General features: G+C 39.9%; 2 protein-coding genes across 11 annotated transcripts in view; one reads left to right on the plus strand and one right to left on the minus strand.

Annotated features, from left to right (window-relative positions):
• The window catches only part of MANBA (mannosidase beta), a 51,577-nt gene extending 46,763 nt beyond the window's left edge, over positions 1-4,814 (plus strand). For all 6 annotated transcript variants that reach the window (XM_079307060.1, XM_079307059.1, XM_079307058.1 and 3 more), the window contains 3 exons: positions 40-182; positions 1,941-2,198; positions 4,360-4,814. In XM_079307060.1, the coding sequence (XP_079163186.1) occupies positions 40-182; positions 1,941-2,198; positions 4,360-4,584 (626 nt within the window). In that variant the 3' untranslated portion in view covers positions 4,585-4,814. The remainder of the gene's footprint in view (positions 1-39; positions 183-1,940; positions 2,199-4,359) is intronic.
• A 5,551-nt stretch (positions 4,815-10,365) lies between these two features.
• Positions 10,366-13,752, minus strand: part of NFKB1 (nuclear factor kappa B subunit 1) — a 56,239-nt gene continuing 52,852 nt past the window's right edge. For all 5 annotated transcript variants that reach the window (XM_079307057.1, XM_079307056.1, XM_079307055.1 and 2 more), the window contains 4 exons: positions 13,040-13,106; positions 12,552-12,724; positions 12,276-12,450; positions 10,366-10,659 (listed from right to left, as the gene is read on the minus strand). In XM_079307057.1, coding sequence (XP_079163183.1) covers positions 10,472-10,659; positions 12,276-12,450; positions 12,552-12,724; positions 13,040-13,106 — 603 coding nt within the window. In that variant the 3' untranslated portion in view covers positions 10,366-10,471. The remainder of the gene's footprint in view (positions 10,660-12,275; positions 12,451-12,551; positions 12,725-13,039; positions 13,107-13,752) is intronic.

Below are 13,752 nucleotides of genomic sequence, written 5' to 3' on the forward strand. Positions count from 1 at the left end.
GATTCAGTTTCAGTCTTTCTTCTTTTTAATCATTTTTAGAGTATGGTGGTAAGTGGAAACTGCTCCATTACTTTGCCCAGAACTTCTTTGCACCACTGCTGCCTGTGGCCTATGAAGACAAAGGGATGTTGCACATTTATGGTGTCTCAGACTTTCATGAGGACCACAAGCTGACTTTGAGGGTAAGTGACACCTGCCTCATCACTCTTACATGCCTCCTGCAAAAATGGGAGAAGCTGAAATGAACACATCTTTGTACAGATGAGCTTCAGTAAGGCTGTGCTCAAACACCATGAGATGCAATTCTAGTGTTTAATCTTGGGGGCAACACTATTCTTTATTAAAGTAGTCTGTAGTGCTTCACAGAAGAAGGAATTGCTTTGCTTAAAGCCTGTAGGTATAGGGCTGAAATGAACTACTCTGGTGAAATCTTAAAGGGATTGATGATTAAATAGAACAAAGTGTGAAAAATGGTACCTCACTACTTAACCAAACTGTTCCCTGGGTGTTAAAACTAGATAACCTGATTAAATAGGGGGGGAAGGGATTGTATCATTTCAGTCCTCAAACTATAGGCTTTGGGAAAAAGGGCTGAATTATTTTCTGAAATATGAACAGCACATCTTCGATTGGGAAGTCACCTATGCCTGTCACCATTTTGCAATTAATGCCTTAACTGTTTTCTGACAGTGCTATAAAAACTGTTAGGATTTTTGGTATCCAGTCTAGTATTTGGACTGCTGTGTTTTCTTGTGGGCAACAGTCTTTCTTTTCAGCTTGTTACATTTTGTTGCTGTTAATCATATGGCGGCCAGATCCAAGATAAATTTAGGGACCATTTTCCACTATGAGATATAGCTCCTGACATAAAGTGTGTCCCATGTGAAAACAGTGTGAAGGAGGGAAGAACAGACCTAGAGACCTGGAATAACTCACTAGTCACTACTAGTTCCAAAATAGTAATTTTGGAACTAGTAGTATCAGTATGTCAGCTCCTAGATCATTGCTCTGTCTAATGGGCTTCCATGAATTTTCAGATTTTTAAGGTTGCTTATATGTAATAATATATGGTGCAGAAAATAGTTGCAATTTCTGGATTGTCAGTGCAGTAGGACTGCACTTAATGAATTTGTTCATTTCTGGTCTGTGTTATTCTAAGAGACATAAATTCAGATTTTCTGATACCATCAGAGAAGTGCTTGCAGTAAGATAGTTCTGATGAGTATTGTATATTGCACTTCAAGAAGATTTGGAACTTAACTCTTGAAAGAAGTTAAGATCTATTCCTGACTGCACACTCCTGTTAAGGCAAAAAATAACTGAAATTTATGAAATAGAATGATGTAATTCTCATTAAGTGCTTAATTTTCAAATTATTCCCTTTTTAAAGGGTATATTCATAATATATGGATGATGTTTGTTAATGTATTTTGCTGTGTTAATATAAGCTTCATAATCCCTTTTAAGATGATGGAGCTTGCTTTTGTTTAAGATTGATTATGCAGAAGCTCTAGCATACCCAGCTGGGTATGCTCAGATAGTGCTGAGCAATCTCAAGAAAATCCTTTTTTTGGGGTTTTTTTTTTAATCCAGGAAGGGAGGAAAAAGAATAAAAAAATAAGTCACTCAATAATTCAATTTCCCAGAACTCCCTTGGCAGGAATTGGCAATCTCTTCCTCTCAAGAAGCCTGGAGAAAACAAAAAAAGTCTTGCAGATCAAGAGCAGCTCCAGACTGTTTGAAATGGACCTCTGGTTAGTTTTTAGAACAATCTCATTTTTATGCCGTATCTATTGTATAGTTTCTTGCTAGGTGGAAATCAGCTGGTGCTGTCAGAACAACATCTGTTGTAATGAGCAATCTGAAATCTGGGATACTGTATTGTTTTCACAGATACAGCCTGCCTTCTAAGCTTTGTGCTCTCTCAATGTGCTTGGTAGGTCGTTGTGCATGCCTGGAGCTCTTTGGAGCCTGTATGCACCCTTGCCAAAGAAGGTGTGACTGTTAAAGCACAGAGTGCTCTCCCCATCTACAAGGAGTCCATCAGTGACCTTCTGAAAAGATGCAGAAATTGTACCAGGAAAAGCTGTATTGTTACTTTCTGTCTCATGGGAGAAGATGGGCTCCAGAGTCCTACAAACTATTACTTCCTTTCATCACTCAAGGATGCTGTGGGATTAGAAAAGACCCAGCTTAGTGTAAGCATCAATCATGATAAATTACTGTATTTGGTTTTGCTAATCTTACTGGTTTGAGTTGTTTGCTAGCGTGCAGTGTCTGATTCCGCTGAGTGTTCTTTCTCCTTTGTTGTTGCTATTCTGGCTTCCAGGTTGAGTTCAAAATCAGATTTTTTTTCCTGGTGCCACTATATGTGTATCTAAATAAGACTGGTGGGGTTGGTTTGTGGTTTTTTGTCTGGGCTTTGTTTTGCTTAAAATAATGAAGTCTCCCTTTCATTTGTTTAGATTGTCTTCCACCTTGCAGCATTGCTCCTTTCTTTCTCTTTGTCCCTAGACTGCAAATAGCATTGTGACAAGTGTTCTGGCTTGCAGACAGAACTGTGTATCAGGGTTAGGTGATCCTACTTTAGTTGAGTGTGGAGTGCATTATTGTCAGCAGTATTTCCTCTGGAAGTGCTCATGCTCTCAGATCAGTGTAACATTGCTAATATGCAGATTTGCATGCTCCTTTCCTCCTCCTTCAAGTCCTTGTCCTCTAGTAAAGGTTCTGATTTGCAGAATAGTGATGATTTCTTAATAACTGGCACGTGTGTCAGTCTCCTAAACAGACACAAAAAGCATCAGTGTTGTATAACACTGTTACTTAGACAATTTGCTGCTTTTTCCTAGATTTCTTCTGCTCCTAGCAAGCTGTATATATAGAGAGCATGTGTTCACACAAACATTTTGTTAAGCCTCACTTCTTAGCATGTACATCTTATTGGAAAATCTTAATCATCAGATGGGCAGGATGGGGACCGTTGTGTTCTCACATTTGGCTTTCAAACTGCAGCTTTGTTCTTTATTGCTAAACTAGACAAGGAGGGAATAGAGAGGTCTAATCTCTTTGAATCTGGACCAGCATAATTGCTTTACAAAAAGAAAATGGGCCAGATTTTCCTTTCTTATCTCTGTCACCACAGCACAGCCTGCCTCCTGAGTATACAAAGAAAAGAAATCAGCCTGTCTTAATTTTTTTTTTCATCTGGTGGTACAGTCTGGAGTCTGAGTCATGCTGTGGGGTATTTTTTTGTTTGTTTTGGCTTATTTTTTTGTTTCATGGATGATATCAATAAGAAGAGCTCTGCAACTGGAGCATTTTTGGAAAATATAATTTCTTTATCTTGTAACTGTTTTGTCTTTACAATGATAACTAATAAGGATAGCTAGCAAGGATAAATGCAAAGTGGTCACTTTAAGAAATGCAGCTGTGATTAATAAAATGACTTTTGCAAGAGACTGGTAGGTTTATACTTAGTTACTAATTAACTAGACTTTCAAATACATTGCTAATCCAACTACTGTTCATAATGTTGGTTTTAAAAAGCATCAAAAGCATTAGTATTTCTTCAGGAAACAAAATGTTTAGAGGATATGTGCTTTTTCTCAAAAATGAATAGTGTTGCTTTGCTTGTAGCTGGAACACGATGTCTGCACTGACTGTAATTTTTCTTCCTTTTATAGATGGTTAATTAGTATTTGAAAGTTATGTAGCATAATCTTTCATTATGGTGAAAGGGGAATGCTACATGAAAATGCATCCTGGTTGGGATTTCAAGTCTCTCTGAGATATAAGTACTGATAGAACTTAGTATAAAGCATTATACCTTCTCCTGATATTTTACAATGATTGTTTTAATATTTAACTAAATGAGGTGTAAGGGCTTCACTGCCACTGCTTTAAGATGAGTTGACTTTCAGTCTTACTGGCATTTTTACCATCTTTTGCTTCTGTGTATTTCTGTTATGTATGTAATTGAAGTGCAAGCTCTTTTAGGAGATGTGAATCAGTAAGTTGAGTGAAGTGTTGGTGAAAGGACAAATCTTTTTCACTGCAGTAAGTACGGGATACCAGTACTATGTAGGAGTCAGATTACCATTTATTCAGTTATTCTTATAAGAAAATAGCGAAGTGATAACACTTCTTGGCATTTTTTCACAATTTGTAGTATTTTGTAGGAAAGCTCTAGTAACATTTGCAATTTTTGTGTGATTCTCATATATGAAGAATATGCATTTTGATCAAATGTGGTTGTTTAGCCTGTTTTACTGACATGCAGGTCTTTCTCAGTTTGGGTGGAACTGAAGTCTTCTTTTGCATGTATTTTTTTTAATACAGAGTTTTTTATTTCTTTTTTAGGCCTCTGTATCCCAACAAGATGATACTTACATTTTTGTTCTTCAGACCACTGCAATTGCTCCTTTTGTTACTCTGGATGTAGGGAGTGTAAGAGGCAGATTTAGTGATAATGGTTTCCTCATGACTGAAAAGAAGAAAGTGGTTGTGTTTTATCCTTGGGAACCTACCAGTGTTGAGGAACTAGAAAGTTCACTAACCTTGACCTCTCTACTGGACATTGTCTGAGAATACTTCATTTCCTTCTAGATAAAGAGTGAAACAGGAGGAGAAAAAAAACATTAGAAGAATTTTACTGAAGCTGAAGTGGCATACACTTTGAGCTGGCTGAAGAACATACTGTCTCTTCCTGTCATGTGAATCTTAACTGCTGGTTCAATATAAAGATACCAACAGTAAAGCTTGCATATAATATATGTGGTGTATTGAAAGCACATCCATATTTTTTTCTAGTTTCACTATGCTGTGAGTGGAAATTCATTTTAGGATAACAGCAAGGTATGCTGGGGGCATTCCAAGAGTGAAGCTGGGACTACCTCCAGTAGGCCACTGAGCCACTCCATGGGCAGGTTGCTAAACAATTGGCTTGTCTGTCAGACGTGGTTTGAAATGCAGCTGGGATCTTGCTGGGCTTCCACAAGGATACTCTGTTCACTCAAGCTAATAATAATTTTCTTGCAAAACAGAATCAGCTCCACAATAGAGTGGAGTTTGAGTGAACTCTGCTGCTGATGTCCATCAGTGTTGTAATAGCAGCACGTGGGTGATACCTGGTGGTGGTGTGGAGGGTCTGGAGCACGTGTGGGAGCAGATGGGTGTTCCATTGGAGAACTCAGGCTGGGGGGCATTTCACTTGTGGTTGCACTTTTAATCAGAGAGATGAGCATGCTGACTGATACGTTGGTATTAACCAAAAATGACACACTCCTGAGCAAGAGGAAGAACTTACAGATTAAAGGGAAATGATAAATGAGAGTTTTTTACAAGTGCTTTATTGGGTCACCAAAACAACTAGCTGCAGTTGCATCTGGTTCAAAACTAGTCCTGCCTAAAAGAAGATGTGAAAACAATCAAAATATGGATGTGTGTGTGTATAGATTTTGTAAAATAAATAGGGAAAAGTGACAGTCATGAGTAAAACTTAACAAATGCAGGCATTGACAAAGGAAATTAAAAAGTTACTCTGAGAGGCATCATGGGCCAGCAGTACCAGAAAAATTCTTCAGTTTTTTGGTGTCTTGGAATCAAAGCAGCAATAAAGTCAATATAAGGTAAGAATGAAAACATGTGGAGAAAATATGATTCATATGTACTGCTGTAGTGTACTGGGAAAAGGACAAATCCGTTGATGTCTTTCGTGTACATTGATGGAGAAATGTCTCTTCCAGCAGCATCTGGATAGAATTTCCAAATGGCACTTAGTAGTGTTAAATAAATAAAACTTTGGAGGAATCACTTGTATAAAAGAATCAAGAGGCCTATCTGGAGGTCAGTGATATTTATTCATCTCAGCATATGAGTGGAGTTTGAGATACGTAGAAAAGAGCTTTTGGATTGCTAGAACCAAAACCCATTCATTCATTTGGATAACTGTGACATCATCTACCCTGTCACAATTTTTAGGCAAAATAATGAAAAAAAAAGATCTGGTACATGATTAAAAAATGGTGAAGTGGCTATGCAAAATGAAGTCTACCAGCACAGTTATACATACCAGCATTCTGTTATTTATTTCCCTGTTGCTTTCTGCAATTACCAGATTGCCACAACAAGATCTGGGCAATTTTTAAAATTCTTGCTGTTTTTGAAGGTCAGGAGCTCCCTAAGGAGTAAGTCCATTCTTTCTCACTGAAAATCTTTAATTCAGCAATAGGTGCCATTATGAAAGATTTGCAGTTGCATAAGCCAAGTGCTTGAACTCAAAACAGAATTTAAAGGGGAAGGTTGACTTACATTATTGTTCTAATATCCTTAATATGTTCTTTTGGTTTCCTGGTGTTGTAGTAGGTGTGTATTTATAGCAGCTGTTCTCTTTCCATGCAGCAGTGGCTGTAAGGTGTGTTTGGTTAACCATTTCCCTTGGTACTGTTGCAGTGGCGTCCTGTGCTATACTTGGTTACATTGTTCTGCCTTTGTCTCAGATCAGGGCAGCGATAGAAGGCAGCACTCCTACCTCACACTGCTATCGACACATCCATCTTGCCAGTGAGTGTTCTTACAGCTACAGCAGCACCTGCATTGCCAGTTCTGTCTGATGGGGGTTTGGCAGCAGGAGCACTAGGAGAAGCATTTAGTAAGTCTCATGGTGCTTGTCCCCAGTGTCATTACATTATTTATCTGTGGCAGCAGTGGAGGGGACTGGCCTCCTCAGTGTTGTTCCAGGGTGCAGCCTTGCAGTACTGTCTGGTTAAGGACCAGTGAGTTTGTTTGCTCCCAGGCCTGTCTGGGCTGTTCTCCACTGATGGCAAAAGCAGCAGCCAGAGTGCCCCACAGCCATGACAAATGCCCTTCCAGAACAGAACTTGAGAGCAGGTTGGGAAGAACACTGTATGGTGTTGGCTTATCTGTTGTCCTAAAGCCATTCTCTGGCTGAGATTTAGCTGTGAACATGTTCTGGGCTTGTAGAGGCCATTTTGAGCTGTAGAGGGGCACCTGTTTCTTCATACTTTCTGCCACACAAGATGATTTATTTTGCTCCAGTTTACTGCTGTGTGTCCTTGGAAGTTTTTTCACATTTTGCATCTTCTCAAGGAAAGAAGCATGCAAATGTATCTAAAAATTTCGCTCTCAATACGTGCTCACAGTTCTCTGTCAGTCTTTCTTGTTACCTGCTGTTTGCATACCTTGTGGTCTGGACAGATTTTCTGCCTTAGAGGCACATCTTTCTTCAGTACTTTTACTTCTATTAGTTTCCTTTTGGCTTTGGAGATGTGTAGCAGAGACCATTTCAGTGACTTGAAACAGTCAGGAGCAGAGAAATGGGCTAATGAGTTTCTTGTTTTCAGTACAGGAGAGTTGGATTTTGAAGCTTACAAGCCAGCCTTTTTATTGTCAGAATCACTGTTTTCTTTCTTACCCTCTCAGGGAACCAGGAACTCATGGTTTGAAATTTTTAGGACATGTGTCAACCTAAGAGTTGGGTTTACATAACTTTGCTTTCCAGACAGATGTTACAAGGTGGCAAAACGAAAGCCCCAAATTAATTTGTGGAAAACCAAAACTTAAATGAAAAAAGGCCATCTCTGTAAGTAGTAGAGTCAGTCAATGGAGACATCTAAGTGCCTGAGCTAGTGCTTTTCTGGATTGTGCATATGGCAAGGATGACTGGATGACTAAAAAATCCTATTCCAGCTAGGTTTAAATGAGACAATGGGAAACCTCTGCAGCCTTGGAAAAGCATACTCTAGCCTGGCTCTAAGTAGGACATCAGGCTGCTTGTAATGCTGAACAGAGAAAATCAACTCCTTGGTAATTAACTTGTGTAGTCTTTCGCTGTAGGAATCTTCTGAAGCCAGCAAAAGTTTGGTGCAGCACTGGCCATTGCTCTAGAACTTCTTTATTTCAAGATATGATCATTCAGAAACACAAACTGTGGATGGTAGGTAAGTATTGACCCCTGCACCCTGAACTAGCAAGTGGGCACCAGCATTCCTGTCACTTTATTTGGGGGAAACAAGGAGAGTGTATCTTTTTTCTTAAATGCTTGAAAGAAGCAGTTTACTTTCCCAGGCAAGGGAGAAAGGACAGTTCATACACCACTACATGTAAATAAGATTCTTATCCTTCCTGCAGTCAGTCCCCAGAATCTCAGAATGCTGCCTAGAGCTTCCCACTACCAGTGATTTCCAAGTTTGTAAACACATGCCAGGATGATGCCAGGAAATGTACAGCTTTAGCAGCCAATCTAAAATTGAGGGCAGTTTAACTTTGTGAATAATTCATTTCACACCAAATGTAGAAAAGATCTGAAGGGATCTGTTGTCACAACTTCTGCTGCATTTGACAAGTTTGATGTTTATTACTACAACAGAGTAGCAGAACAATTGAGTGAGCTCTATTCCACTGCATGTGCAGATTGTTTGGAGGTTTCTCTCTGTAAACCAGGTGTAGACAGATGCTCTCAGTAGTATTTTTCTAGGGGAGAAAGCCTAAAAGGATTAAAGCCTTTTTTATTAAAAACTCAGTGAAACTAAGAAGCTGCCAGATTGCCATTTAAGGCATTTCAATACACAGGTCCTAGGGGACCACCTGTGCATGATCACTAAGCTGATAAACAGCTATTATGCAACATCTCATGAAGCATCATGAAGTGCTTTAAGGAAATACAGATCCAGGTGTCTCCTGGTGGTTTAAAAACACAGCTGGTCAGAACTAAATCTAAAAGGTGTGAATAACAGCCAGGGTACTCTGGTGATCTGCAAGATTGTAGAAACCTCAGTAGCAATCTCTGCCAACCCCCTGAGTTGTACTGGAAATTCTGTGGAAGCAGAAGGTGTGTTTGTACTTGAACAGCAGCTCTCCTAGTACTCCTGGAATATGAGAACATTTGCCTCTTTCTATTACATCTGGAATGCAGAGAATACTGAAGAAGTACATTAACTGAACAAAATCTATATGCCTAAGACACTGCCTGAATGAGGGTTATACATACAAGAACTGAAAAGAAAGAATGGCTTTTACTATTACTCATATTCTCTGGAAGTAATTAATATTCTCAGTAATTCAGATAGATTATAAAATTACTTCACAAGTTTTTTTCATTACTCATAGTTTAATTATTTACAGCAACTACCACTCTAAACATAACCATTCTCAAGGTTTATCTTGATTAATCTTCTCAGGAGTGACACCCAGGTTACTGAAGACTGAGCTGAGCCAAGAACCACCCTGTCAACGCTCCATCTTTGTGCCACAGAAATTGGCTAGAAGTAAGTGACAATGGTACAATACCCCTCTTGGCTTTTTCACCATAAACTCTGATGTCTGTTCTGTTTAGTTGGGCCAACATCAATAACAGGACACTCAGCATCTCAGAATTGGTGTCAGACAAGAAGAAACACTGCTCATGAGCACAATTACTACAGGATATTCTAGACAGCCCAAAGGAGAGCTGTCTCATCTGAGATTTGTGAGACACTACATAGTTGGTTTCAGTGTAAATTATTCTCTGCTGCCATAATGATGAGAAACTAAAACAAGGCAGAGGCTTTAATCACAGCTGCTCAGCAGTAGCTGATGGTCCTGCTCTTCCTCCATAAAAGATACTTCAGCATTAACACACATTAGGTGGCTTATAACCTTTCATTTATTTTAGTGCTTGGAAATCAGCATGATTTTGTATCAATGGCTAAAACTGAGATGCTAAATCTTCAATACCTCTACTTGAAAAGTAATGCAAAAATCACAGCAGGCACAGACAGGAGAATTAATTTTTGGGTTTTATTATAAAAGTAAAATAAAAATAAGCATTTAAAAAGCACGCCTTTTCAAAAAGTAACCGATATTAAAAAACTATTTACAAGTAGGAAAATGCCAAACTTGAAAAAAAATTTGAATAAGAGGCACCAAAGTTAAGTTTAAATACATTATTTGAAATATACAGGATTGTTTTAAGATTCTCTTTTTTCTCTTGAGTTGTCACTCTTGTGATTGAAGTAATGATTTTTCTTTGCCAGCTATTTTTATAAGCTGTTTGCATGCAACTGTGCTGCAAAAATTATGAAGAGAGCAGCTAGAAAATGTATCTTCTTGCTCGTGTGCTTAAACTCTATAGTAAGTTTGTATTATGCATTAACAACTTCTTTTTCATCTGTAAAAAATCCTCACAGACCAGGAAAGCTTAGTCAGTCTTTCACAGTGTCTAGTCCTGTGTATTAATGCAGCAGAGGAGCCCTGGTTATTGTAAATGGCTTGTAACTGAGCACAATTAAATGTACTTGAGGAAGGAAGCAGTGGCCAGGAGTCACATGCTGCAGTTGCCATTTGTTCAGGTTCAGGTGGGATTCTTGCAGTGCACTTGTGGTTGTGAGTTGCCTTCCCTCTAGCCAGGGTGACACTGATGTCATTTGAAATGTCCCATTTGTTCCTGTAACTGCATATTGCTAACTGAAGATCACTAGTCAGCTATGTAATTGCTTTGTCCTGAACTTTCATGTCCATAGCCCAGGGCCATTTTGCTGAGTGTTAGTGAGGACTTGCTGTTCAGAGAGTCTGAGTAAGTGAAACTCAGCTTGCGGAAGGAGGTCTCCACTCCACTGTCACAGGTACTTTCCGTGTCTTGGAATCTGCCAGTATCGAGCTCACCTGAGGGAAAAGGAAAAAAATCATTTGTGTGGCTTGAGCAAGGTTGCCTTAAGAAAAGCCTAAGGAATACAAACCAAGAGGGTTAAGCTATTCTACAGAAAAATAACTCTAACATGAGGTATTATAGTAGGAAAAGCTGTGCTGAGTGTTTCCAGGCCACCAAAGCGTGTGATTTGAGGTACTGCTGGCAGAGCTCAGCTTGCAGTTGGAGCTTGGATGGGATGGGAAGCTGGTGCTCTGCTGACATTAATGCTGTCACCACACTCAGGTCAGAGCTCTGCCCAGCTGTGGTGGTCACATGGCAAAAGGTTCTCTGATTCTCAGAGTCACACTCTGTGCAAGAGTACAACTCCAGGATGAAGCTTTTAATTCATGTTATTTCAAATTACAGATTTCTTTTTGAGAAAAGCACTTGAAGAGCTTTCATCGAGTAAGTCACCCTGAAATAGGAACAAGTCAGTAGCATGTAACCTGTACAGGATCCACAGAAGGAGTGCCTGACTGCAAGAGCTGAAACTGAAGGTAGAATGTGGGATTGGTGTGACTAAAACAGTGGTGGTATCTTGAGAGTTCAGTCTTGTTTTTCTAAACAAACATCTTAAAATAAATGATGTGATGCCCTCCATTCATGTTACAGAGGGAGCAGGACCCCTCTTACCCTTCAAGATTAATCTAAGGGGGCAATATGTGTACAAGCCCATTTCTGGGTAGCTGTGAAGGTTTATTCCATGACTGACCAAACAGTTTTGTATTGAGAATAAACTGGCAGTTAGACTGGAAAGAAGTGACTGTGGTGTTTCTTTTTTCTTACGTGAAATACCTACAGTATTTTTACACAGGGTCTAAGTTTCCACATTAGGCAGCACTACTAGTGTTTGAACAGGAAAAAACAAACATTTTTGTTACTAAATGTGGCCAGGCAATGACTGAACAAACTGATGAACCCTGATGTCAAATTTCTTACAACCTCTCTTTTTCTCTTAGTAGGAGTTCCCTGCCCAAAACCAATGTAGGACCTCCATCACTGAATATGCTCAGAACTCAATGGACATAACATGGGCAGCCTCATGTCATGTTACACTGGCTCTGCTCTCAGCAGGCACTTGGCCAGCAGGCCTGCTTGAGGTCCTGTATAACATAAGCCAGTCCCAGTTTCTTTGCCTACAGAACACTGGGCCATTTTTGAGTGCTACACATTGTGGAAGGAGAAATTTAATGCTGAAGTCTTACCAAGAAGTTTATAAGCTCAAAACATTTTTGTGTGTCCACCTATGGGGTGGAAGTCCAAAGCTAATAGCCCTTATACACACCTAGGAGATAACTGCCTATGGTCCCAGTACATCCAAGGCATTACCATTAGCAAAGGGCAGCAGTGTAATGAATACTGTGCTGCAGGCATGCTGATTCAAGTGGTCCATTTTCTCTTCTCTTTCCTATGCCTAACAGATACCTGTGGTGAGAGGGGACACACTGCAGTAGAGTATTTCTGAAACCAGCAGGCAGGTGAAGCAGTGTGTGCAAGGTATGCAATTTATCAGCAGTCCTAGATAGAGTGGGAAGGGAGAACTGAAAAAAAGTCTTAAATAAAGCTCTTCATATATTACTGTCAGTTTTACCTGTCTCTCTTGCAAAGGTGAGTGGTGATGATGATGGAAGAGCTTTTGCTGTACTGTCCTCCAGGGGTGATGGTCTGCGTGAGATGGATAGTGCTTCCTGGATTATTTCTATGGCTTCTGTGTGATCCATCTGTCTCAAAGCTGTGATCAGCTCTTGAACTGTACCACCAGAAACCTGAAAGAGCAGACATCACATGCTCAGCACCATCCAGGCTGGCTGAAATTGCAGGGCTGCACGTGTATGAATGTTCTTTAGAACCTGTTACAGCACATTACCTCATAGTTATCCAGCAGAGTCTTGGATGGGGAAGGGCTCAACCTGAAGGCATTATAAAGTATGCCAAGACCCAGTTTTTGTGCTAGGGTGGACCAGTTTTTGGTTGGATCAGGCAATTCCAATAGTTTGTAAAGCTGCATCTTGGAATTCTCATTCAGCTCTCTCAAATGTCCTGGGGAACAGACAAGTAAGTTAGTTTGTTATTTATACAAATCATACACCAGTTCATTTTTAAGCAAAAACAAAGCCAAACTGAAGACTGAGAGACCAATCCCTGTATTTACAAATGTATTGCTGCAACACTGCAACTGTACTCCTTGTCCTTGAGACCTCTTAAGGGAATCATGCTCTCTTTGTGCAAGGGGATGGGAGGGCACCTCTTCTCTCACCAGCTCAGTTACAAGCTGTTGCAGGGCAATGTCTTCTGCCACTACAGTTTCAGTACTCAATTATTAGAGCAATATTGTCAAGTCTTTATAAATGTTACCTTGTGTGAGTAAGTCCTCCAAAACCTCTGCTGACTCATAGGGTTTGCCATTTAATATGTCATACACCTAAGAGAATACATTAAAGTCAGTATTTAGCAGAAATCTGGTTAGTGTCTATTAAGTTTCAGCAGTGTTGTATAAACTGTACATCAGCATTTTTTCCTCTCCCAGGCTCAGTATGATACTGTACAAAACTTGTGCTAAACTTAAAGGAGAAATCTTGAGAAATTAATCTCTTTATTTTAAGCTGTGTCATCTGGCAACTATTTTCAAGACACAGAGGAAGTCTTGGCAGTAAATAAATGGCAGTAGCAGAGACTAAGCAAGGAGCTGCTGCCTGTTTGCATTCTAGTCATTTAAAACAAAGCCTGGGTTAGATTTTCACCTAAGGCTGGTACCACTCCCCAGCTCCAGATGATGACAGATGCTGACTGCTTATCCTTTACACTCACACCAAGCCAAATCCACAATCATCAGCTTAATCACTGTTTGGGTAGAGTACAGAAGTGCATTTTCCCACCACACACAGGCTGAAATTCTGAAGAACACTCAGCAAAGAAACCCACTGGAGAACAGGCCTTCAAACACAAGCTGCCTAGCCAGGTAACTGCTCCCCCACACTGAAGACTGTGGTGCAGCTGCTTCAGGAACTGCCTGGTCATTTCTGCTCAGCAGCATTTGCCAGTTCAGTGCAGCTTTCTTCCAGTGCTGT

Source organism: Erithacus rubecula, assembly GCF_903797595.1.
Source record: "Erithacus rubecula genome assembly, chromosome: 5".
Lineage (NCBI taxonomy): Eukaryota > Metazoa > Chordata > Aves > Passeriformes > Muscicapidae > Erithacus > Erithacus rubecula.